The sequence below is a fragment of the Oryza glaberrima genome, chromosome 6, assembly GCF_000147395.1.
Source record: "Oryza glaberrima chromosome 6, OglaRS2, whole genome shotgun sequence".
Taxonomy (NCBI): Eukaryota; Viridiplantae; Streptophyta; class Magnoliopsida; order Poales; family Poaceae; genus Oryza; species Oryza glaberrima.
In genome coordinates, this window is record NC_068331.1 from 28,706,554 (window position 1) to 28,732,436 (window position 25,883).

At 45.8% G+C, this 25,883-nt stretch overlaps 3 protein-coding genes, 1 non-coding gene and 1 pseudogene across 7 annotated transcripts; 4 read left to right on the plus strand and 1 right to left on the minus strand.

The window, feature by feature from the left end:
- Positions 1 to 2,402: 2,402 nt before the first annotated feature.
- On the plus strand, positions 2,403 to 6,510 carry LOC127775743 (aspartyl protease family protein 1-like). Of its 4 annotated transcripts, none has more exons than XR_008018030.1 (9): positions 2,403 to 2,946; positions 3,033 to 3,656; positions 3,738 to 3,873; positions 4,181 to 4,269; positions 4,372 to 4,486; positions 4,638 to 4,701; positions 4,784 to 4,855; positions 4,979 to 5,942; positions 6,102 to 6,510. XR_008018030.1 is itself a non-coding variant. In XM_052302035.1 (8 exons), exons 1-8 carry the CDS (start codon positions 2,639 to 2,641, stop codon positions 5,230 to 5,232), a joined length of 1,662 nt encoding a protein of 553 aa, XP_052157995.1. In that variant the 5' UTR covers positions 2,403 to 2,638; the 3' UTR covers positions 5,233 to 6,510. The 4 variants fall into 4 exon arrangements, 1 of the variants encoding a protein (XP_052157995.1); XR_008018031.1 differs by having other exon boundaries at positions 6,113 to 6,510; XR_008018032.1 differs by having other exon boundaries at positions 4,979 to 5,836.
- A 10,134-nt stretch (positions 6,511 to 16,644) lies between these two features.
- Positions 16,645 to 17,863, plus strand: LOC127775453 (expansin-A29). Its single transcript, XM_052301699.1, has 2 exons — positions 16,645 to 16,932; positions 17,018 to 17,863. Exons 1-2 carry the CDS (start codon positions 16,779 to 16,781, stop codon positions 17,653 to 17,655), a joined length of 792 nt encoding a protein of 263 aa, XP_052157659.1. The 5' UTR covers positions 16,645 to 16,778; the 3' UTR covers positions 17,656 to 17,863.
- A 34-nt stretch (positions 17,864 to 17,897) lies between these two features.
- TRNAA-AGC (transfer RNA alanine (anticodon AGC)) lies at positions 17,898 to 17,970 on the plus strand. The gene has a single exon. It is a non-coding gene; the product is annotated as a tRNA-Ala (tRNA).
- A 144-nt stretch (positions 17,971 to 18,114) lies between these two features.
- LOC127777460 (putative UPF0496 protein 2) lies at positions 18,115 to 20,770 on the minus strand. Its single transcript, XM_052304058.1, has 2 exons — positions 20,563 to 20,770; positions 18,115 to 19,628 (listed from the first exon to the last, which is right to left on the minus strand). The coding sequence occupies exons 1-2, from the start codon at positions 20,615 to 20,617 to the stop codon at positions 18,391 to 18,393; spliced, it is 1,293 nt and encodes a 430-aa protein (XP_052160018.1). The 5' UTR covers positions 20,618 to 20,770; the 3' UTR covers positions 18,115 to 18,390.
- Positions 20,771 to 24,717: 3,947 nt separating this feature from the next.
- LOC127777564 (basic blue protein-like) lies at positions 24,718 to 25,605 on the plus strand (annotated as a pseudogene).
- Positions 25,606 to 25,883: the final 278 nt, after the last annotated feature.

A 25,883-nucleotide genomic window follows, 5' to 3' on the forward strand; every position in this document is an offset into this window, starting at 1 on the left:
TGATCAGGTACTGATGATTATGTGTCAATCAGAAGAAACTGCTCTAACGTGCACAAATCATTTTCTGCAACATAATCTCTTTCTTATTCCGACTTCCCTACAGCTTGCAGATAGCATAACCTCGGAACCTTTTTCTTTATTATTCTTGATGGCTGGAAACTATGATATTGTTTTTTTCTTCTAAAGTGTTGACCACTGGAATAAATTAAAATGTCTGGTATTTCTTTTACATATATATGAGAATTGCAACATTATATATGTTGTTAGAAATGCCTTGATAATACCAGTTCTTATTTCTATATTTTAATACAAGGTTATAAAAATATAACGGTCGCAATCCCATTTTATTTAAAGACTCTGTCAAAAACAGCGCGCACAAAAAATGCAGTTATTAACTAGTTGTTGGAAAATTTTGAAGATTATCAGGTTCACTGAATGCCCCGTAATAAGTTGAACTGCACAAAAGTGCTGTGGTACAGTCAAGTCATGATGCATAAACATGAGTCCATGTATATTAATTAATTAATTTCAAGTTTTGGTCTGCCTAGATTAATTACTTTTTTGAGTGCCATGGCCATGGGTTAAGTTGAATGGTAACGTGGCCATGTAGGTCAGTTCCAACCACAAAAGACTGAGCAATCAACATCAAGCTGGCGACAGTCAATCCGTGTTGGTCCTGATTCATGAACAAAACACAAAAAGTAACATGGTTTGCTCGTACGAACCACTGAGCTTGAAAAAAGAAGAATATTATATTAAATTGATATATATGGAAATCATTTTGACGGATTCCTAAGACTTGTTTGGTTGGAGACTAATGATGCCACAACTTTTTGACTAAAGTGGCTAAGATTAGTCTTGTCATACTTTTGTGGCAAACTAAGGGCTTATTTAGTTTGGAGAAATTTAAACTCATAGGAATAGGAAAATGGAGGACTAGGAATGTTTGCACATATTAATCCATAGGAATTTTTCCAAGAGCTTTGAGTGGATGGAAAAATTCATATGTTTTCTCTATACACCTTGTAGAAAAGGAAATTTTACTTTGATTTTCCTATAGTTCAATCCTACAAACCGAATAACATCTATAGGCATTAATCCTTAGGAATCCAAATCCTTTGTTTTTCATCAAAAACAAACAAGCCCTAAGCTTAGGCAGAGTTAGAGAGTATAATATGTGGGCCAGATGACTAAGAGATAGGTAAAATAGAGTTGTGGTAGAAATCAAATATTGTCTACAAAATAGAGGTATGATAAATTTAGTTGATAACCAAACATGCCCATCAGGATACAATGCATTTTCTATTGTTAGTCAAGTACAGAACAAATGTTTCTTATTTTTTGTACGGTTAAATTGATTTCAGCATGAAAACATAGAACAACGACGTAGAAAATTGTAACCCAATTCAACGAGAATCAAGAGAGCACAATTTGGGTATGGTGAGTGAATTTTGGATGAATTACTTTATCCAATAAACTTCAAGTATCTTGGTTAATATTCATGCACAATGAGGTGTGTTTTAATACTTTTTTTTTGAGGTTCAAAGAGCAATATAATGCTGCATGCCATCAATTCAGTGCCTGTTATCATGGATTATATATTTGATTGTAGAGATTTTCTATACTTGATTATAGAGATAGATCAAATATTTTCAGGAATAATCTTAAAAAAAACTACATACGTAATCTGTAGCAATATATTACTTCAGAACACAATTTTTTTTGAACGTTTAGAAGTGCTATACCTTCATAGTATAAGCTGAAAAAGACATGGCCTAAGTACATAGTTGCACCCATATTTCATATATCTGAAAAAATCGAACAAAACTCTAAAACATTTCTCTTTCTCTTTAGAGAATGATAATGATTTACATCTCTAACCTTTTCCATTAAGCATACAACTAATCCAATACTCTCTTTAATCCAATACTCTCTTTAGGGAGATTCTAGCAATTGCAACATCTTCCAGAATCTACAACTCTTCTAAACAGTCCAAATTCTTACTTAGGGTGTGTTTAGTTCACGCCAAAATTAAAAGTTTGGTTGAAATTGAAACGATGTGACGGAAAAGTTGAAAGTTTAAAGAAAAAGTTTGGAACTAAACTTGGCCTTGAGTAGATTTTAAGAACAGTCCTAGAATATAGAGAATAAATTAGAAACCAGAAATTTAAAAGCGCAACCTTTTTCTAATTGTTATCAGGCGGTTACTCTACTCATTAACTGTTTATTAGAATATTAATCTCCCCTAAAAAGGATTATTTCCCTTTACACAAAAGTATGTTGTGCATTCCTATCCTAATTAATCCCTCACCCCCACAGGTTAGCAAAAAAAGATATACTCCAGGGACCTAGGCGTAAAAAGCCCCCTGCCTGCCTGCCGTCCCACACGGGCACGCCGCGGCGGCCACGTTCTCTTCCCGCTCCGACGAATTCTGCTCTCCATTCTCCTCGCCGTTGACGAAAACCAAACTAAGCCAAGACTTTGACTCGCTCGTCACCTCGACCTCGACCTCGACCTCGACCTCACCATGCGCGTCGCTCTCCTCCTCCTCCTCTTAAAATCGATGTCGATGGCGCGCACCAACCTTCATCTTGCTGCCCCCGCGCGCACGCCACCTCGCCCCGTCCCCACCCCACCATGCCTCACTCCTCCTACCTCGCCCTCGCCCTCGCCGTTGCGGCGGTTCTTGCTATGGCCGCCGTCGAGGTGTCCGGCCTCGGCTTCGACCTCCACCACCGCTACTCCCCCATCGTCCAGCGGTGGGCGGAGGAGCGTGGCCACGCTGGCGTGTCCTGGCCTGCCGGCGCCGAGGTGATCGGCTCGCCCGAGTACTACTCCGCGCTGTCCCGACACGACCACGCCCTCTTCGCGCGACGCGGGCTCGCCCAGGGCGACGGCCTCGTCACCTTCGCCGATGGCAACATCACCCTGCGGCTCGACGGATCGTACGGACACCTTCTCGCCGCCACGCGCCCCCCTGCTCTTGCTCCCTCCTGCGCGCCGGCGAGTTGACCTGATCGAGTTTTTGCAGGCTGCACTACGCGGAGGTGGCGGTGGGCACGCCGAACACGACGTTCCTGGTGGCGCTCGACACCGGCAGCGACCTCTTCTGGGTGCCCTGCGACTGCAAGCAGTGCGCTCCCCTCGGCAACCTCACGGCGGTGGACGGCGGCGGCGGCCCGGAGCTCAGGCAGTACAGCCCGAGCAAGTCGTCGACGAGCAAGACGGTCACCTGCGCCAGCAACCTCTGCGACCAGCCCAACGCCTGCGCCACGGCCACCAGCAGCTGCCCCTACGCCGTCCGCTACGCCATGGCCAACACCTCCTCCTCCGGCGAGCTCGTCGAGGACGTGCTCTACCTCACCAGGGAGAAGGGCGCCGCCGCCGCCGCCGCGGGAGCCGCCGTGCGAACTCCCGTGGTGTTCGGGTGCGGGCAGGTGCAGACGGGCTCGTTCCTCGACGGCGCCGCCGCCGACGGCCTCATGGGTCTCGGCATGGAGAAGGTGTCCGTGCCCAGCATCCTCGCCAGCACCGGCGTCGTCAAGTCGAACAGCTTCTCCATGTGCTTCAGCAAAGACGGCCTCGGCCGGATCAACTTCGGCGACACCGGCAGCGCCGACCAGTCCGAGACGCCGTTCATCGTCAAATCCACACAGTAATTAAGCAAGCTTAACCTGTTCATGATTTGATCGAGCTGCGACAATTAACTGAATTACTACTGAATTTGTTGCTGCAGCTCGTACTACAACATCAGCATCACGTCGATGAGCGTCGGGGACAAGAACTTGCCGTTGGGGTTCTACGCCATTGCTGACTCCGGCACGTCCTTCACCTACCTCAACGACCCGGCCTACACGGCCTACACCACCAATGTATAGTACTAACTTGTCCTACATGTTCACTGACAGTTTTCTTATAGCCTCTTAATGAATCATGTCTCTGAAACTCTGATGTGAGCTAGATATTGATTATACTTAAGACTTAAGAAAGCCCAAGTTGGTGACTGGCTTTCTTTAGTTTTTGTAGACCAAGTCAGATTAATCGGGTGGAGTACTATATAGAATGGTCCTGAAGAGTTGATCAAAAATGCAATTACAAAAAGAATGCAATGAACAGAGTGTACAAAGTTAAATGAGGTCAACTTGCTCATCATTTCTGTTTATTCATTCTGTATCGCAGTTCAACGCGCAGATCAGCGAGAGGAGGGCCAACTTCAGCGGCAGTACTCGTTCTGGTCCATTTCCTTTCGAGTACTGCTACTCGTTGAGGTAACAATTCTGCATCTAAGCCTCTACAAATTTAAGTTGCAAGATTGTTTCATCTCGCAAGTCGCAGCACAAATCGTTCTGATGGTGTTTGGGAAAATGCAGTCCTGATCAAACAACGGTGGAACTGCCTATTGTGAGCCTGACGACCAATGGAGGAGCCGTGTTCCCGGTGACCAGCCCTGTTTACCCCATCGCGGCTCAGATGACAAACGGAGAGGTAAATTACAGAAAAGATCACCATGTAGTCAGTAGTCATGGAACAAGAAGCACCAATTGCATCGTCATCTCTGAATCTCTCTGACATTTAGTACTAGTTGAAGTTGATTATTCAACTAATCGAATGTGATTCTTCTTACCGTGACAAGCAGATTCGTATCATTGGTTACTGCCTGGCTGTCATCAAGAGCGATCTCCCCATCGACATCATTGGCCGTACGTTGTTAACTGTGTTTTTCTGCTTGCTGCACGCACTGTTTCAGTCTTCAGTTAATAATGCTGAATGTGTTGCGTGCAGAGAACTTCATGACCGGGCTCAAGGTCGTCTTCAACCGTGAGAAATCCGTCCTGGGCTGGCAAAAGTTCGACTGTAAGTTACCTCATTCATCTCGATCCCCTGCAGCTAGCAAGAATTAACGATGACATTTTTTCTTTCTGCATCTGATCGATCACTGGCTCACTGCTGCGAATGACTGAAACTGAATTTGTTCAGGTTACAAGGACGAGAAGATGACAGACGACGGGTCGAGCGTCGGGAGCCCGAGCCCATCGCCGGGGCCGACCACTCACGTCTTCCCGCAGCCGCAGGAGAGCGACTCGCCGGCGGGCAGAACGCCCATCCCCGGCGCGGCGCCGGTGCCGCGGTCGAGCAGCGCGGCAGCTGGCGGCCGTGCAGGCTTCCGGCTCCTGTCGTCCATGGCGCTCTTGCTGCTGGCTGCTGCTGCTGCTGCTGCAGCTGTTTTCTGATGATTTTTTTTTTTACTTGGGGAGTTTATAGGTGATTTCATTCGTGGTGGCTGCTCTGCTGTGTACATAACACATGCATGCATTCGAGATGATTTTTATTCAGAAAGCGTAGATAGATCGATCGATCATTGTAGGATTTAGTAATTTGTTCTTGTGATGATGATTGATGTGTATATGGTTACGAGAATTTTCGTTGTTGGATTCGATGATAAGCGAGCTACGTTCATTTATTATACGAATAAAGATGGATAAAATTAGGCAAAATTTGCTACAGGACACTCAAAAATCGTGTAATTAGCTGTGAGACACCGCAAAAACGCATCACAGCACACGGACACTATGAAAGTTGCGTAATTGGCTGTAGGACACTGGAGTAAATATTTTATAATTTTCGAGCTTTGAAAGGTGAGAGTTTTTTCGTAATGCCCGGATTGCCCCTGTGGCGCCATGTAAACCCGACTGGGTCGAACCAGACCCAGTTGTCCCCATCTCCCCCACTCAAGTTTCATTCCCCAATCTTCCCCAATCGGCGGCGGCGGCGAGGACGGCGGCGCTGGAAGCAGCGACGACTGCAGCGACGTTGGGCGATGGAGCAGTTATATTGGTAAGCGCCTGAGCGGTAGCTGGGATGATGTCGCCGAGCGGCGCTGCGGCAGCGGCAGCTGGGATGACGTTGGGCGATGGAGCAGTTATATGTGTAATTTTTGCATGTATGGCACTAACTACTTTCATGTATGGCACCTAGTTTACGTGGAAATGGAACATCAAACCACATTACATTCAGAAATTACACATTCCTTTGCTACCAAATACTAATTGCTTGCTTGCCTATTACATTACTTGCTAATGACAACTACTAATATCAACAGCAACAATACAGCTTCCAGCGCCGCCAACCTTCACCGCCCTCGTCATCGCTTCCAGCGCCGCCAATGTCGCCGCCGTCGTCGCTTCCAGCGCCGTCGCCAACACAAGCTGGGGTTAGAGATTGGGGATGATTGGGGAATGGAACTCAGGTGGGGGAGATGGGGACGACTGGGTCTGGTTCGACCCAGTCGGGTTTACAACGTGTACGCCAGGGGCAATCCGGGCATTACGAAAAAACTCTCACCTCTCAAAACTTGGAAACTATACAATATTCACTCCAGTGTCCTACAACCAATTATGCAACTTTCGTGGTGTCTATGGGACATGTTTTTATAGTGTCTCACAGCTAATTACACGATTTTTACGTGTCCTGTAGCAAATTTTGCCATAAAATTATACTGCATCTTTCAATTGATCTGTCCAACAACTTGCGGTGTTGGTGTGATCTGGCTTTCGTGGAGCAATTCTCCATCGCCGGGGTTCTTATAGCATAACCGGATACTGCAGCTGAAGGCTTCGTTAGATGCCTCGACGCCGGCGACGGACACTGACTGGTGGGACCGGGCAAGATAGCTTCCTGACCGTTTATTTTAAAGATGGATGGCCCAGATCGATGCACAAGCTATGGTACTAGCATCTGTGGGCCAATATCTACCGTTCGTTGAAAGATGGACGGATGAGATCAATGCTACTTTCCACCATCTTCGCCGAGTCGCCGCCGCCCGCTGCCAATCCGGCTTTCTTCTCCGGCGACAGTTTCCGCTTCTTCTTCTTCTTCTCCGTCCTAGTTCTTGCCTTGTACTACGATCGATATGGACAAATGGCAGACTAATCGGCGCCCTCCACTGCTCGAGCGCGTGATTATGTATTCCTCTTCTTCTTTTTTTTGCGGGGAGATTATTTATTCCTCTTGGCTTGCCGGCATCGAAGTCCTCGCTTTTTCTTTCTCACCGGGTGTTCGCCGGCCGAAATTAATTAAGATCAGGAGAATTCCTGGCCATTCTTAATTATGAAAACATCATTGAGTGACTGGATGACGAAACTTGGCCAATCGTCTGCGTTGATGTGGCAATTGCTGAATTGCTATGCCAATTGCCAAATGGGATCAGAAAATAAGTATCTTTGGTTACAGAATTCAGAGATAAGAAGAGAGGCAGATTTTAGCAAGTCAAGAATATGGACATAATTTCCATTTTTTTTCTCTTGCTATAATCTATGGATTCCTTCGGAATATTGGATGATTGGATCTGACATTCCTTGTGGATCTAACAGAGTCTGACCAACCAGACGTCAATGGTTCAGTCTCTCCCTGCCTTCAGGTTGCTAACTGTTTATCTCTGACACTATTGGCAATTGACATATGGCCTGTTTGGTTGGTAACTAAATTTGCCACACCTAACCTTAGGCAAGCCACAGTTTTAGTAGATAGTGTTTGGTTCTTGCCACAAGTCTATTTTGCCTAATTCTTAGCCACCTGGCCCACATGCCATACACACTATTTTCTTGCCAAACATTGCCTAAGCTTAGTTTGTCATTTTGTTTGCCACAAAAGTGTGGCAAGACTAAGCTTAGCTATCTTAGTAAAAAAATATGTGGAAATATTAGTCCCCAACCAAACAGACCCTAAGGGATAGGCAATATTAGTCCTCAGCAAGTCTATTTAATGTTTTCTTCAGGAATAGGCTGCTCCTGACGACAAGTTTGTGACCTCTGATGCTCTGGAGATGGAGTAGCAGACTTGCTGAAGACTATCAAGCAAACTCAATTATCTCTCGGCTTTAAGTTCGTTGCTTGCTCGGTTGCTCCTCCAAATTAAGTTGCTAGCAGTAATGAGATACGTAGGAAATAAACAAGTAATCAACATTGTGAAATCTGGAACAAACAAGTGAACAAGCAACACGAACAAAGATACTGGCTGGCTGGCTGCTGCTTTAGACTTGAAGCTGCTTAAGAGAGGCTGAACTGGGTGTTGGAATTAATGAATGGGCCTTAGCCCACTCGAAGATTAATTCTTTGGAAAATCACAAAAGCCCACCTCATGGGATGGCATGCATGTGGAGTTTAGTACCACCTTGCTTATTCTAGGAGAGGAGGACCTCCTTAAAAGGGAGGATGCCCTCCTAGCCACTTGAAGCATGTGTGGTGGAGAGAAGAGGGGAAACACACGCGCGCTCGCTCGCCTGGCCTGGCAGGCGGCGCGCGTGCACGACGTACGCGTCGAATGGTCCGAAAAATTGGCTTCTCACCCTTGCGCAGATGCAGCCTCCTTTTGCAGTTTTGTTTTGCTGCAAATTCGGATTCGTTTTTGTTTTGGAAACGTTCCGAAAAATTCGGTGCGTGCAAACGGCGTGGAGTCCGGATAAGTTACGCGCGATTTATCCGGTTCGGTTACGCGCAGTAGAGATCGTGCGGGCGCCCTGATCAAGCGACCCTTCTCTAAATCAATCTAGGGTTTGCCTCCTACTCTGTACTGCGCCGTCGCTCGTAGACTACTCCATCTCGCTCGCCGGCGTGCACCGGCGATCGGGAGAGCAGGTCTCCGGAACCTCTACCTTCGACGTCCTGCACCGGGAGAAGGCGGCAATAAGGTTTTTGGGAAGCGCTTCGCGCGACGGCTCGCCTTCCTCTTCGCTCGCGTGTTTCGTGCCTTCGTAGACGCCTGCGAAAAGTTTCGACCAAGCAGCCGGTCTTTCCGTCACCTCGGTACGTGTTCAATATGTTGCGCATATTTGATCTGTTCATGTTATACTGTGGAGTTTACATGTGTAGATCTAATGATGCGTTCATGCTAGTTTTCATCTGTAATGTCATGATTTATTTATGGAATAGATTAAATCATTATATGCCTATAATCTCAACAATCCAAAAACCTTATTATAGGCACTGTGATTTTACTATGGCTGGTTTTGCCCATGCACTGTGGCCGGATAAATTCACCGGTGTGCATTTTAAGAGATGGCAGATCAGGGTCACTCTGTGGCTGACAGCTATGAAATGCTTCTGGGTGAGTACTGGCAAACCTGAAGGAGTTCTTACTGCTGAACAGCAGAAGCAATTCGAGGAAGCCACTACTCTCTTTGTGGGATGCATTCTTAGCGTTCTTGGCGATCGTCTGGTCGAGGTGTATATGCATATGACCGACGCTAAGGAGTTGTGGGATGCACTGAATACTAAATTCGGTGCTACTGATGCTAGCAATGATCTGTATATCATGGAGCAGTTTCATGACTACAAGATAGCTGACAACCGTTCTGTAGTCGAACAGGCTCATGAGATACAAACCATGGCTAAGGAACTCGAACTCCTTAAGTGTGTCTTACCCGACAAATTTGTGGCCGGGTGCATTATTGCGAAATTACCTCCATCTTGGAGAAGTTTCGGTACTGCACTCAAACACAAGAGACAGGAATACTCCGTTGAGGGGTTGATAGCGTCTCTTGATGTTGAGGAGAAAGCTCGGGAAAAGGATGCCACGTCTAAGGGCGATGGTGGGCAGTCCAGTGCCAATGTTGTGCACAAGGCCCAAAACAAGAGCAAGGGAAAATACAAAGCTCAGCAGACCACCAACTTCAAGAAGCAGAAGAAGAACAACAACAATCCTAATCAGGATGAGAGGACTTGCTTTGTGTGTGGCCAAGTTGGTCATCTGGCTAGGAAGTGTCCACAGCGCAAGGGGATGAAGGCACCTGCAGGGCAGACTTCTAAGTCTGCTAATGTGACTATTGGCAACACTGGAGATGGAAGCGGGTATGGTAATCTACCTACTGTTTTTCCAGTGAATCAGTCTACTAATTGGTGGGTTGACACTGGGGCCAATGTACATGTTTGTGCTAACATCTCATTGTTTTCTTCTTATCAGGTCGCACGGGGTTCCACCGTCCTAATGGGGAATGGGTCACATGCTTCTGTTCATGGTGTTGGCACGGTAGATCTGAAGTTTACTTCGGGAAAGATCGTGCAGTTGAAGAACGTGCAGCATGTCCCTTCTATCGATAGGAATCTTGTTAGTGGCTCCCGTCTGACTAGAGATGGATTTAAGTTGGTTTTTGAGTCTAATAAAGTAGTCGTGTCTAAACATGGATATTTTATTGGTAAAGGTTATGAGTGCGGAGGCCTATTCCGCTTTTCCCTTTCTGATTTCTGCAATAAGTCTGTGAACCATATTTGTGGCAGTGTGGATGATGAGGCTAATGTTTGGCACTCACGTTTATGTCATATTAATTTTGGCTTGATGTCTCGGCTTTCCAGCATGTGTTTAATTCCTAAGTTTTCCATTGTCAAAGGTTCTAAGTGTCATAGTTGTGTGCAATCGAAGCAACCTCGCAAGCCTCACAAGGCTACCGAGGAGAGAAACTTGATACCACTAGAACTCCTACATTCAGATCTTTGTGAAATGAATGGGGTGTTGACGAAGGGTGGAAAACGATATTTCATGACGTTGATTGATGATGCTACTAAATTTTGCTATGTGTACTTGTTGAAAACGAAAGACGAGGCTCTAGACTATTTTAAAATTTATAAGGCAGAAGTTGAAAATCAACTTGACAGAAAGATAAAAAGGCTTAGGTTTGATCGTGGTGGAGAGTTTTTCTCGAACGAGTTTGATTTATTCTGTGAGGAACATGGCATCATACATGAGAGGACGCCTCCCTATTCTCCCGAGTCTAATGGGATTGCTGAAAGGAAGAACCGCACACTGACTGACTTGGTGAATGCCATGTTGGACACCGCGGGACTGCCTAAGGCATGGTGGGGGGAGGCATTGTTGACCTCAAATCATGTGTTAAACAGAGTTCCTAACAGAAATAAGGACAAAACACCATATGAGATATGGATTGGGAGAAAACCATCACTTTCTTATTTGCGCACATGGGGGTGCTTGGCGAAAGTCAATGTACCAATAACGAAAAAACGCAAACTTGGACCCAAGACTGTGGACTGTGTCTTTCTGGGATATGCTCATCATAGCATTGCCTATAGATTTTTAATAGTTAAATCCGAGGTACCGGACATGCATGTTGGTACAATTATGGAGTCTCGTGACGCTACCTTCTTTGAGAGCTTTTTCCCAATGAAGGATACACATAGCGGTTCGAACCAACCCTCTGAAATAATTCCCAGTTCAAGCACACCACCAGAACAAACTGAACATACACATGAACATGTCTCTGAGGAGGATGTCAGTGAAGCTCCTCGAAGGAGTAAGAGACAAAGGACGGCTAAGTCTTTTGGTGATGATTTCACTGTGTACCTCGTGGATGACACTCCTAAGTCAATTTCAGAAGCATATGCATCTCCTGATGCAGACTACTGGAAGGAGGCTGTCCGTAGTGAAATGGATTCCATTATCGCTAACAGGACTTGGGAGGTGACAGAGCGACCCTATGGGTGTAAACCTGTGGGGTGCAAGTGGGTGTTCAAGAAGAAGCTTAGGCCTGACGGTACTATTGAGAAGTACAAGGCTCGGCTTGTTGCTAAGGGCTATACTCAGAAAGAAGGCGAAGATTTCTTTGACAACTTACTCACCTGTTGCTAGATTGACCACAATTCGTGTGCTACTTTCCCTAGCAGCCTCACATGGTCTTCTCGTTCATCAAATGGACGTTAAGACAGCTTTTCTTAATGGAGAGCTGGATGAGGAGATCTATATGGATCAACCTGATGGGTTTGTAGTTGAAGGTCAAGAAGGCAAAGTGTGCAAATTGTTGAAGTCTTTGTATGGTCTGAAACAAGCTCCTAAGCAATGGCACGAGAAATTTGACAAAACATTGACATCTGCAGGCTTTGCAGTCAATGAGGCAGATAAATGTGTGTACTATCGCCATGGTGGGGGTGAGGGAGTTATTTTGTGCTTGTATGTTGACGACATACTGATATTTGGGACAAACCTTGAGGTGATAAATGAGGTTAAATTATTCTTGTCTCAAAATTTTAATATGAAGGATTTGGGAGTAGCTGATGTTATCTTAAACATTAAGCTAATTAGATGTGAGAATGGGATTACACTCTTGCAGTCCCATTATGTGGAGAAGATTTTGAATCGCTTTGGCTACATTGATAGTAAGCCTTCTCCAACACCTTATGATCCTAGCTTGTTGCTTCGCAAGAACAAGAGAATTGCTAGGAATCAACTGGAATACTCCCAAATCATTGGCTCGTTGATGTACCTGGCTAGTGCAACTAGGCCTGATATCTCCTTTGCTGTGAGCAAGTTGAGCCGATTTACCTCTAATCCAGGAGATGATCACTGGCGTGCGCTTGAGCGAGTAATGCGCTATCTGAAAGGTACTGTGGAATTGGGGCTTCACTATACTGGGTATCCTGCGGTACTGGAGGGTTATAGTGATTCTAACTGGATCTCTGATGTGGATGAGATCAAAGCCACTAGTGGATATATCTTCACACTGGGTGGTGGTGCTGTTTCATGGAGGTCTTGCAAACAGACCATTTTGACGAGGTCAACTATGGAAGCAGAGCTGACGGCACTGGATACTGCTACTGTTGAGGCAGAATGGCTGCGTGATCTATTAATGATCTGCCTATTGTTGAAAAACTGGTGCCGGCTATCCTTATGAACTGTGACAATCAAACGGTAATTGTCAAAGTGAATAGTTGTAAGGATAATATGAAATCGTCTAGACATGTGAAAAGACGATTGAAGTCTGTCAGGAAATTAAGAAACTCCGGAGTTATAACGTTGGATTACATCCAAACAGCGAGAAACCTGGCAGATCCCTTCACGAAGGGACTATCACGAAATGTGATAGACAATGCATCGAAGGAGATGGGTTTGAGACCTATGTGAGTTATACTATGGTGGTAACCCAGTCTATGTGATCGGAGATCCCATGAATTAGATCCTGGGAAGAACAAATCATTAGTAAACTAGAGGAGAGTACCAATATATACCCTCTCCAAGTGAAGATGCATGTACTCTCGTGAGCTGCAAGGCAGGTTGGCTATGTCTTAATGAGTTCTGTTGGCTTTAATTAGCGAAGATGTTGTCCTGCAGAGCATTCTTGAAAGAACTCACCTTTGTGAGCTTGACTGTTGGTCGTAGTATGTGAAGATTTTGGGTGAATCTTCTAAGAAGCTTACTAAAAACCTAGGAGTATGACTTATACGCTCCACCCGAGGGGTAGTCTACAGACGGTCTAGTACCAGATAAGACTTTGAGTGAAACTTGCTTGCACAAGACTTGCAATTCAAGGCGTAGTCCATTGTTCAAGTTGTGAGTAAGTGTAGCTTGGAGTTCTAGGTGGATGTTCAACCTTAATCGGTCTCCATCGAACCGCTGGTATATAAACAGTACATTGGAAAAGGCAAATCTCAGTGGGATTTTGAGATTTGGTGGGAGATTGTTGGAATTAATGAATGGGCCTTAGCCCACTCGAAGATTAATTCTTTGGAAAATCACAAAAGCCCACCTCATGGGATGGCATGCATGTGGAGTTTAGTACCACCTTGCTTATTCTAGGAGAGGAGGACCTCCTTAAAAGGGAGGATGCCCTCCTAGCCACTTGAAGCATGTGTGGTGGAGAGAAGAGGGGAAACACGCTCGCGCTCGCTCGCCTGGCCTGGCCTGGCCTGGCAGGGCAGGCGGCGCGTGTGCACGACGTACGTGTCGAATGGTCCGAAAAATTGGCTTCTCACCCTTGCGCAGATGCAGCCTCCTTTTGCAAATTTGTTTTGCTGCAAATTCGGATTCATTTTTGTTTTGGAAACGTTCCGAAAAATTCAGTGCGTGCAAACGGCATGGAGTCCGGATAAGTTACGCGCGATTTATCCGGTTCAGTTACGCGCAGTAGAGATCGTGCGGGCGCCCTGATCAAGCGACCCTTCTCTATATAAACCGACCTGCCGTCTTCACGCAACACACGCGAAATCAATCTAGGGTTTGCCTCTTACTCTGTACTGCGCCGTCGCTCGTAGACTACTCCATCTCGCTCGCCGGCGTGCACCGGCGATCGGGAGAGCAGGTCTCCGGATCCTCTGCCTTCGACGTCCTGCACCAGGAGAAGGCGGCAATAAGGTTTTTGGGAAGCGCTTCGCGCGACTGCTCCCTGTTCGTTCGCGACGGCTCGCCTTCCTCTTCGCTCGCGTGTTTCGTGCCTTCGTAGACGCCTGCGAAAAGTTTCGACCAAGCAGCCGGTCTTTCCGTCACCTCGGTACGTGTTCAATATGTTGCGCATATTTGATCTGTTCATGTTATACTGTGGAGTTTACATGTGTAGATCTAATGATGCGTTCATGCTAGTTTTCATCTGTAATGTCATGATTTATTTATGGAATAGATTAAATCATTATATGCCTATAATCTCAACACTGGGTGCGCTCGTTCCCGCGGGCAACCGCTCCTGCCACCTCATTTTTCGCACGCACGCTTCCCAAGCTGTTAAACGGTGTGTTTTTTATAAAAAATTTATATATAAAAGTTGCTTAAAAAATTCATGTTAATCTATTTTTTAAAAAAATAGCTAATACTTAATTAATCATGTGCTAATGGCCTGCTCCTTTTTCTATGCCGGCGGGATTATTCCCCGTCCCTCGCTCTCTCTTGGGGCCTAAGTTTAAAAGAAACGCAAGCGAGCAACGTTAAGTTCATCTTCATCATGCACGATATAACCTGCGCCGCAATATCCGAGCTATCAGTTAAAATAAAAACCATCAAATCCAGGTGAAATGAGAGAAGTGGCAAGGTTTTGATCTTGTAAAATTTTGGGAGTACAATTTGGTAGGTAGTACATGGTCTGCTACTCATTTGCAGGCAGACCACGTACTGCCTGCAAAATTGTACTTCCAAACTGATTGGCGGCCCATGTCAGTCAAATCAGTTTCTTTCTTTTTTTCTTCTGAATATCACTGAACTTTCAGCATGCTGCTGTCTAGGACGCATGATCCTACAAAATTCCGTCATGTAATGAGTGCTGGGACTAAAATACTGGAGTGCATAAGACGGATCCTGCAGCTCAAGTGTGAAAAGGGGAAATTTTGCGGCTGCAAATCCATGTGCCTTTGAATTTTAATTTTGATTGTTAACATTACAAAGCTTGGACCTCAGTTCATATGGTAATCTTATATTGACATGTCAAAAGCTTGCTTTTACTCAACTTTAGCTATACCTTAGAGAATTAGCAGGAATGGGGAATCCTTTGTGTTCTGACCCTCATTTTAGTTTTCAAGTCAATGTTACTGATGCAGTGAAGTCAACCACAAAACCTTATCTTTTACTCAAATCAAAAGTGTTCTTTTAGGAAAAGTTTTTTTTTTTCTGTGGAGCACTTTTCACTGGCATTAATCCCTAATGTAAATCTCATATCACTATATCAGCTACAAGACTTGACCTAGGTAAACTGAAATGACTGACATATGCTGACATAGTATGCATTTAGCCACTTCCTCATTTTCTATGAGCTTACTTTAAAACAGCTAAACGATGTGTTTTTCTATAAAAAAGAATTTATATACAGAAGTTTCTTTAAAAAATCAAATAAAACCATTTTTCAACTTTAAAATAATTGATAATTAATTAATCAAATACTAATGGGTTATCTCGTTTTGCGTGCAAGTAAAAGCTCAGCCGTTTGGCATACTCAAACGCAGCCTCACTCAACACGAACCAATCCACACTGCACTGCAACTGAAGAATTTGTCTAGATGTTCTGCTGTTTCTTGTCTTTGCAGGCAGTTCATCATGCCCTCAAATTGAGATGAGGTTAAAAATAAAATATAAAAGCAAGATATCCTAAACAAATTGATGTGTAATATCATTTTTGGAGCTTACTGTTTTGTGGTGGCAGCAGATGCAGAGAGATTTGGAAGGAGACCATGTGCACCGCGCAATTCATCTCCCGTCTCAGTCTCAGATTGTCCATGTGCTCGGCTGGCCTCCTTCACTTCAGTGTCCGGACCATACTGCAGTGATCTGCAGCTGCTCTGCTAGTATTACTGCACCCAACCAACCACACAGTGCGTGTTCTTTCTGAAGCAATTAATGCTTGTTAATCTGCAGTTAGTTGTCAGGCAGATTTGCAAATATACCGGCCATTTTTGTGCTCTTGATATCTTCTACTATAGTTGTATGCTTCCTTGCCATACTGAAGAAAGAAACAGAGGCAGATTTCGGAAGGTGCCTAATCTAAATCGGCTTGCTGCCTCTGAAGCAGAGCTAGCGGCAGTGTTTGCAACCTGTTTAATGGCAGTATTACGAATGCCTCCTCCAAGGAAATCAGCATGTCTGTCTCTCAATCTCCTGAGCATGGACTATATAGCTAACCTAACAAGGTTGTCACCGACTTTAACATCTTCAAGTTTAATTGTGCAGCTAGCTCTGAACCTGATGACGGCAGAGGCATGCATGGTCGGTGCAGAAGCAGCAGCAGAAAGACGTAATAACTTGGCTCGAATTAAAGCGAGATAGAAAGCGTACGTACGACCGTACGTCCTCCCTGTTCTTCTTGGGCGAGATGGATGTATCGAGCAGAATATGGGACGGATTGATCGTGACATGACAAATTTTAATTTCGCCCGCAAGCCATGGCTCTGCATGTGCAAAGCTATCTCTCGCGTGTATATATACAGCTCACGTATGCAGCAATCAGATTCAGTTCACCATAGTAGCTAAGCTAGCACAGGTTGCAACGAGCAGAGAGCTAGGCGAAATCGATCGGAATTCGGAGATGGCGCGCCGTGGCCATGTGTTCGCCGTGGTGGCGTTCGTCTGCTACGCGCTGCTCGCCGCCGCCTCGACGACGGTGGAGGCGTTCGCGGCGTCGGGCTGGAGCAAGGGCACCGCCACCTTCTACGGCGGCAGCGACGCCTCCGGCACCATGGGTACGTACCTATGTGTTCGTCCGTTGCGTCGCGTCGCGACGCGTGCTTGGACTGACTGACAGAGTGCGGTGTGCGTGCATTGCAGGCGGCGCGTGCGGGTACGGCAACCTGTACACGCAAGGGTACGGGACGCGGACGGCGGCGCTGAGCACGGCGCTGTTCGACGACGGCGCGTCGTGCGGGCAGTGCTACGCGCTGACCTGCGACGCGAGGGCGGACCCGCGGTGGTGCCGCGCGGGGGCGTCGGTGACGGTGACGGCCACCAACTTCTGCCCGCCCAACTACGCGCTCCCCAGCGACGACGGCGGCTGGTGCAACCCGCCGCGGCCGCACTTCGACATGGCGCAGCCGGCGTGGGAGCGGATCGGCGTGTACCGGGGCGGCATCGTGCCGGTGGCGTTCCGCCGCGTGCCGTGCCGGAGGCGCGGCGGCGTGCGGTTCACGGTGGCCGGGCGGGACTACTTCGAGCTGGTGCTGGTGACGAACGTGGCGGCGGCCGGGTCGGTGAGGTCGATGGAGGTGAGGGGCAGCCGCCGTGGCGCCGGGTGGATGGCCATGTCGCGCAACTGGGGCGCCAACTGGCAGTCGCTGGCGTACCTCGACGGGCAGGGCCTCTCGTTCCGGGTCACCGCCACCGACGGCCAGACCATCGTCTTCGCCGGCGTCGTGCCGCCGTCGTGGAGGTTCGGCCAGACGTTCGCGAGCACCCAGCAGTTCATGTAGCTAGTCTCACTCTCGCTCGGGTTCCCTTTGGTTGGCACTTGGCAGTGGCGTTGTTTGCTATACTTTGCTCTCTTCTGTTGGTGTTTAATTAGCAGCCCGCCAACGATTTGTGCTATGTAATCGTGTTAATTTGACAGTTTTTGTGGTGTATTGAGAAGACTTGTCCACGTATCAATCTAGCACAAATTGCTTTGCAAAGTAACCATGTTTGGAGGCTAAAAAAAATTAAGCTTACATCAACTGGGGATGTAGCTCAGATGGTAGAGCGCTCGCTTAGCATGCGAGAGGTACGGGGATCGATACCCCGCATCTCCATTTCTCAATTTTCTTTTTTATTTTCCTCCTCCACTTCTGAATTCTAATTTCTCACTTTTTTTTTCTCCACCTTCCATGCTACGTACGTACTAATACACAAGCATTTATTTAGACATAATGCACAAGAAGTAGTAGATCATAAGCATAAGCAAGACAGGCAAAATATTTTTTGCTCCAACAAGTAATCTCGTCTCCTCAATCCAACAAGCAAAACGATTCTTACATTTTCCTAGCTATCCACGAAAAACAAAAAATGGCCGTGTACTACACTACTACTTAATTTCTGTATGTACATTCATTTATTTTTCTATCTACTGTAAGATCATAATTAATCAACAAAGAAATAAAAATAAACAAATGAATCATGAATGAACAAGTTAACCAGCAACCAGAGTAAGCAACTGTTGCTGATCAATGATCTCATCGGCTACTAGTTAATCTTTCTTCGGACGTCGTCGTCACCGTCGCCGGCGACGGCGGCGGCAGCCCACGCGCCATCTCGTGAGCCACCAGCCGGCGCGTCCGGTTGATGGTGATGAGGCAGAGGCAGACGTGCTCCTCCAGCTCCGCCAGCTGCGCCCTCAGATCCTCCTCGCACTCCTCTTCCTCCCTCGCCACCTCCTGCAGCAGCGGCCGCTCGCCGTGCCCGCGCATGGCGATGCGCGCCACGTCGCGCCCGTGCTCCAGCTCGTCGTGCGCGCGCCGCACCATGCGGCTCACCGTGTCGAGGTCCCGCCCCACGATGTACGCCCCGCGCGCCGCCGCGTCCAGCGTCGCGCCGGCGCGCGCGTAGTGCCGCGAGCTCACCTTCTCCGCCGCCCTCCTGCCCCACCACCGCGCGGCGCCCGCGGGTGTGGCGCCGAACGCCGCGGCGGCGACGCCGATCCCCACGAGGGCGTGCGCGGCGAGGACCACCGCGGCGACGATGGCCGCCGCGCACGCGCCGACGAGCGCCGCCGCGGCCGTGCCCCGCGCGATGCGCAGCGCGCGCGCCAGCCTGCGGAGCCGGCGCTGCGCCGCGGCGAGGCGCGACGCCAGCGGGGAGCACCGGGCGTGCACGTCGTGGAACTCCGAGAGGCTGCCCGGGGAGAGCGGGTTGTCGAGGCGGACATGGCGCGCGAGGGCATCCTTGGCGTCGTCGTCGTCTCCCCCGTCGAGCCGGAGCAGCAGCCGCCGGAGCGTGAGGTGGTGCCGCCGCGCGGCGCCGATGGCGGCGAGCAGCGCGGAGCAAGCCTCGCACGCCTCCTCCGTCACATCAAAATACTCAATCAGCAGCGTCTCCACGCGGTGACGCCGCGGCCGCCGCCGCCGCCGTTGCTGGAGACGAGCACCCCGAGCAAGCGACTCCGGGCTCGGCTCGAGGACGAAGTCGTCAAGAACAGTATAAGAGCACGACTGCTCCGAGTCATCCGCCGCGCCGCCATCACCGCCGGCGTGCAAGAAGTCGTCCTCCCTGGCACCGCCGCGGCCGGCGCAGGGGGTGGAGGTGGAGAGCTTGAAGGAGGAGAAGGTGTGGGTGAGGTGGTGGTGGGCGTGAGACCATAGGTCGAGGAAGGACTTGGAGCGGAAGGCCTGGTTGTACTCCTCGTCGACGGCGAGCGGTGGCCTCGCCGGAGTGGCGGAAGGGGTGGAGTTGCTTCTCTCGATCATGGCTCCCTCTGCAGCATTGGCGCGAAGATGAGGAAGACGACGACCAAGTTAGTAAGTTATTAGTAGTTAGTTAAAGCAGCAAATTAATTAAATTAAGGCGGCAAACAACGCGGAAGAGCAAGCATGAGAGCGCGAAAGCGTCAAGAAATGGAGATGAGTCTCTTTGGGAGCACAGCTATCTCTATAGCTTGCTGTTGCTTGTGATGCAAGTGTGCAATTTAGCTACACTACCATTGACTCTCTAGTGTGCAACGTGTACAAGCTATTGGCTATAGCTTAGCTAGCAGATGAAACCTGAGGAAAAGCATGCATTTGTAGGTCGGTTAACCGGCCTAAACGTACCCTGTTTAGTTTTCAGATTATTTGTCCGATTATTGAAACAGATTATTTGCTCTACGCTTCAGAAAATACATTTCTGAAGAAAAGAAAAAATATCTCTGTTGTATTGCTTATACCAATTGTATTAAGTTATTTGCTAAGTTTGTATCTCAAAATTTTTATATTTTTTATATATAATCAAGTGAATAATCCGTAGCAACAACCTACTCAATAATCTAAATTACACAGGACTAATTGGCTTACCCACCATAGTTATTTTAAGTGAATAATTGTGTGTGTGCTTCTTGATTAAAGTTTTGATTCTAGCTAGCTGCAGGCTTGCCTACCATAACTTTTGTTCTGATGCAAATGTAGGGATTAGTTAACGAGTATGAATTAAGGCGAGTGGAACATTGTAGGTAGTTTGATCTTTCAAAATGATTTGCGCAAACTGAACAAAACCGAAACACACAAGAGCTGACAAATATGGATTTTATTATGAGGTCATGCATGCATGTTGCTACTTAAAAAAAATTTAAACATTGGCAGAATTTTATAATAAGCTTCCAGTATAAAACTGTTGAATTCAAAGATGCTATACATGTATAGCAAGTGTCTACTTACGAGTTCCGAGGCTAAATATGGATTTAGCCAACGAAGGTGACGACGAAGACCTCATCTGACTCGCCGGATGAATTAAGCAGAAAAAAAGAAAAGGAGAAAAAACTCTCCAACTGTGTTCTCTCGATCAACCGGCCGGTGCTCTGCTCTCACGACATGTGGAGCTTATTGGAAATTTCATTTGAGTTCATGCCTCTCCTCTTATATAGGGATCGACCCAGGAATGTAGCTATATAGCTAGCAATGGAGAGAGAGAGAGAGAGAGAGAGAGAGAGAGAGAGAGAGAGAGATTATTAGGGGAAGCTAGCTCTTGCAAGGCAAGAAACAAGATCCAAAAGCCAAGAAGAGAAAGGTGTCCTCTTTCTGGCACACACTGGAAAGGAGAAACGATAAAGCAACACATCACAAGGAACACGAAAGCGATCCATCGAGCAATAGCAATATGCACACAACCTTACAATTTGCACCACAGATATGTGGCTATATATCTTCTTTATTATTTTGTTGGCATGTAACTGTGGTGTGTAGTGTTTGAGTAACATAACATCAAATATATGTTGAGCTTGACATGTAATCAATGGCGACTAATGATTCAACATAGAAATGTGCAGGAAATTGAGTGAGATTGCCTTATTTCTCTCGTTATGCTTATTTTGGGGAAAAAACCGCCGTGTGTTTAACCAGAGACATATATATTAAGTGGACGCAAAACATGGCGTTATAAAATGCTCCTTTGTTGCGGCTGTAATCAAGTTAAAGGAGATGGAGTAATTATATATCCGTGGCAAGCGAGTTTCATGCTTATCATGTTACGTGTTGTAGCTATCTCCCTAGTTTAGTGAATTGTTTTCATGTTATGCATACTCCCACCGTTTCAGGTTATAATATGTTTTTACTTTGATCAAAGTTAAACTGCTCTAAATTTGACTAAGTTTATGGATAAATTAAGGGGTTTTCTAATATTATATAACTTAAACTCATCGCATAAATTTAAGATTAAAAGTAATTAATTGTATCCATTCTTACAATAGTTAGATGCTATTATGGCTCTAATAAACAACTATAGTTGACCACTTTATTTTATAGCACAAATTAAAACCACAAGAATATCGATATAATATTTATATATATTAATTAATAGGAATATAGGAAACATTACAATTGACATAGTCTTTTATATATCCTTTTCTTTTCTTTAGTACATCCGTAAAAAAAAATTAATCCTAACTATAAATCTGGATATATATATATATATAAAATTAATCCTAACTATAAATCTGGATATATATATATATATATATATATATATATAAAATTTATAGTTAGGATTAATTTATATATATATATATATATATATAGCGTGTCCAGATTTATATAGCTAGAATTTGCTTTCTGTGGGACGGAATGGCAGCTAGCTAGCCAAGGTGGAGCACGGTGGATCGAACACTTAGAATTTTGCGGGAGGAGACTTTGCTGCTCTCGCTGTTAGCAGCTATATATACGTATTAGTTGTACGTACGTACGTACACAGATACTATGCGCGTAGTTAAAATTAATTTCACGCGCCGCTTGCTAAGCGAGGTCGTCATCCATCGATCAGGTAAAGTTAATTAAGCTTGGACGCGTCGGCAATTGCTATAGCTAGCTGGATCTCGATCGATCTCGATACGCATGAGATCGACGTAGCAGATCGATCGATCGATCGCTTGCCGTTGCCGCATGTAATTTGAAATATTTATCCATTATTAATTCACATTCATGCCGCATCAGTACGCATATGCAATATCCGATCCGATATCGATTTGATCCCGTAATTAAGATATTAATTCTACGTGTTAGATAACCCATATGCATGCATATGGTTGATATCGATCGGCCGACGACTGTACGTAGTGCGTTGCATTAATTAGCTACGTACGACATATATGCATGTAGGCTCCCATGATCTAATAAGCTAAAGAAAAAGTCAAATTTTAAAATTTTAAATTTATTTATTTTGAGACATAGCATTGGCTTTTAAATTACTAAGAACACATATATAAAAGTTTTACCTACAAATTTATTTTTATTTACTAATAAGCCATTAAGGAAAAAGCGAAACGATCGGTACTGTATCCACGATCCACACGTACATAGTCTTTGCATGATCCAGCTAGCTCCGATGGCAAGCACCGCAAGCTCACGTAACCCTGCGGTAATTTTTTGCCGCTCACAATATAGGTATAAGAACATAAAATTGAATGTAATATTTTCTACTACTATAAATCTAGACAGGCTATTAAATGATTCATACGGTTGTAAGCTTTTATTTTTGCGACGAGAGGAGTAGTATTTCATCAGTATGTCGTTACGTGCCAAGCATGCATCAACTCATAATTGTTTTTGATCTGGGAGTACCTTTTACAAGCACTAACTTGCTCGGCATGGGCCGTAATGGATTGATGGGCCTTTGGTCCCGACCCTCCCTGCTCCTGGTCAACAAGGCCCACCACCCACGGACTAATGGGCCAAATTCTACTGAAATGCCGTTACGGCCCAAATAATACTATATGCCGCACACTCGTTGCTATTTCCGATCTGGGCCAGAAAATATTATGCCGCACTTCCAGCCCAGTACACTTCCAGCCCATCTTGATATGCATGGCCCGCACGTTCAGCGTAATCCCGTACCGCATCACATACGTGTGTCCAGATTATAATCACGTGGCTGGCTGACTGGCTGAATGGCGGGCGTCTACCTGGACCAAATCGTCGCCACGTCATCAATCAATCTATCCCTTTTAGGAAAATCAAAGAAAAACCCATGATTAAGGGGAAGGATGGAAGACGGCTTCAAAGTCGAAATGAAACGCATGTGCAGGAGAACCTTCGAATGGATCAACTCTACATATTTATAGATGGAGATGGACGGATAAACAAAGGCCCCCATCGATTAGTCTTGCTTATTATAAGTCATAACGGCTTATTTGTGATTAAAAAATAATATGTGAGTAAAACTTTTGTATATATGTTCTTAGTGATTGAAAAGCCAAAGTTGAAAAAAAAACTATGTTGAAAAAGAATCAAATTCAAATTTAAGTTTTTAAATTCAAATTTTGGCTTTGGCTTACAAGCTTTAGGGCAAACGATGAGGCCCAAACATGTGAACAAATGATCAGTAGGCTTTATTAGTACATCTTTTGCTTTTGCAATTACTTAGTTTACGGTGAGCATGTTTTCTGAACTACTTGTATTAAATAGTTTAGTTTTAAAAGCTTTTTTAATAAAAAAAAAGTATATTGAAGAATTCAAATGAATCTAATTTTTAAATTGCTTGCTTCGATTAGCTCAGTTCTATACTTCTATTTCATCTGTTGGTCACATTTAGCGGCGGTCGGACCGGTGCTAAACCTTCTTCTTAGCTGTATATAGGTGACATCGATGTGTGATGGTGGAATTTTTTCTTCTTTCCTAGCTACTCCCTCCGTTTCACAATATAGGTCATTCTAGCATTTTCCACATTAATATTCATGTTACTGAATCTAGACATATATATCTATCTAGATTCGTTAACATCGATATGAATGTAGGAAATGCTAGAATGACTTACATTGTGAAACGGACGAAGTATTGCCTTTGAAGACTCTATCCTTGTATTTATTTCCTACTTTAATCAATAAATCATACCACTGATTGTTCAAAAAAACAAAAACCTTATCCATCATCAATGGTGTATTCTGCAAATAAAATCACCACAGCTTATATAATTGCATGTAACATAGGTAGCTACAAGGATGAGCTTGATACCTATGCATGAATTAATTGATTTTCTATTTCATATAGCTAATGTAACAGCTAATTTACTGCATATGCTTTCTCTCTTAGTGGCTACTCCCTCCGTCCAAAAAAAAAACCCAATCCTAAGTTTAAACCTGGACTCTGGGTTTTTTTTGGGACGGAGGGAGTATATGTGAAATAACCAAATATTGCCGCTAAGTACCCTGCTATATCATTGACATTGCTCTAATCATTGATGACATATATAAGCTTGACTTGGTCAAAAAGAAAAAAAAATCTACCTTTTCCGCGCACGCATGCATATTGCTGTGCCGGTCGCCATCAGCAACCTTCTTTAATTAGCTTTCCAAAACTTCAATCACAACACAATAACATCCACCACAAAGCTAATTAAGCTTAGTCGTAACAAACAAGCTAATATATGTCCACTGAACCATATTAATTCCAGTGATTAATCTCTTCTCCATCTCTGCCCTGCACCCTCGCCTCTGTTCGACAGGATGCCACCGTCGCCGCCGCTGCAGCTCGTCGCCCTGCTCCTCCTCTCTCTGCTCCTCCGATCCGCCACCGCGGCCGAGTACACCGTCGGCGATGGCCCCTGGGACACCGGCACCAACTACGCCACCTGGTCCGACAAGCACGCCTTCCTCGCCGGCGACATCCTAGGTTTCGATCAATTCGTTTCTTGGATTTGGATTGGATTTTGACGACGATATATATCCTACTAGCTATTTGTGTTTGCGCCAGTGTTCCAGTACGTGAGGAGCCAGCACAACGTGCTCCAGGTGACGGAGGCCACCTACCGGTCGTGCGACACCGGCGGCGGCGGCGTCGCCGGCGTGATCAAGAGCTACGACACCGGCTACGACAGGGTGCAGCTCACGGAGCCCAACGCCACCTACTGGTTCATCTGCGACTTCCCCGGCCACTGCCTCGGAGGGATGAGGCTCGCCGTCAAAGTCGCCGCCGGCGGCGGCGGCGGCGGCGGCGGCGGCGGAGGGAGCCCGCCGCCCAGCGGCGTCCCCTTGCATCCGCCGGCCGCCGGCGGCGCGGGGCGGAGCCAATGGCCGGCGTGGGGGTTGACTCTCGCCGTCCTCCTCGTCGTCTTCCATTATTGTATTATTATTTTTTGAGCTTGATGGTTATGTTTTTTTCCGGAGAAAATTTAGAGACTTTGTTCGTTTGATTTGGGTGGGTTGATTTGTTCAACGAATTGTTCCCTACAAGCTGGTGATTCAACTGGTAAACAAAATAATTAACTATTGTCCAATTGATTGATTTTTAAACTTTACTCTTAGTATAATAAGGGTTGATGTTTTATTCTCTGTTTTTCTAATAATACTAACTCTGTACACGATTGCACATGCACTTATACAGATTTGTTGTATTAGGAAGTGTCGTGCAATCATGTATCATGTAGCAACATTTTAGAACAGAAAAAGTAATGAACAACATTTTGTTTGAACAGTAATAAACAATAGACTTGGTGGACTTGATCAGCATTTTGTCTATATGTTTTTACAACTTGGAGCTGGTCTTGGCAAGTT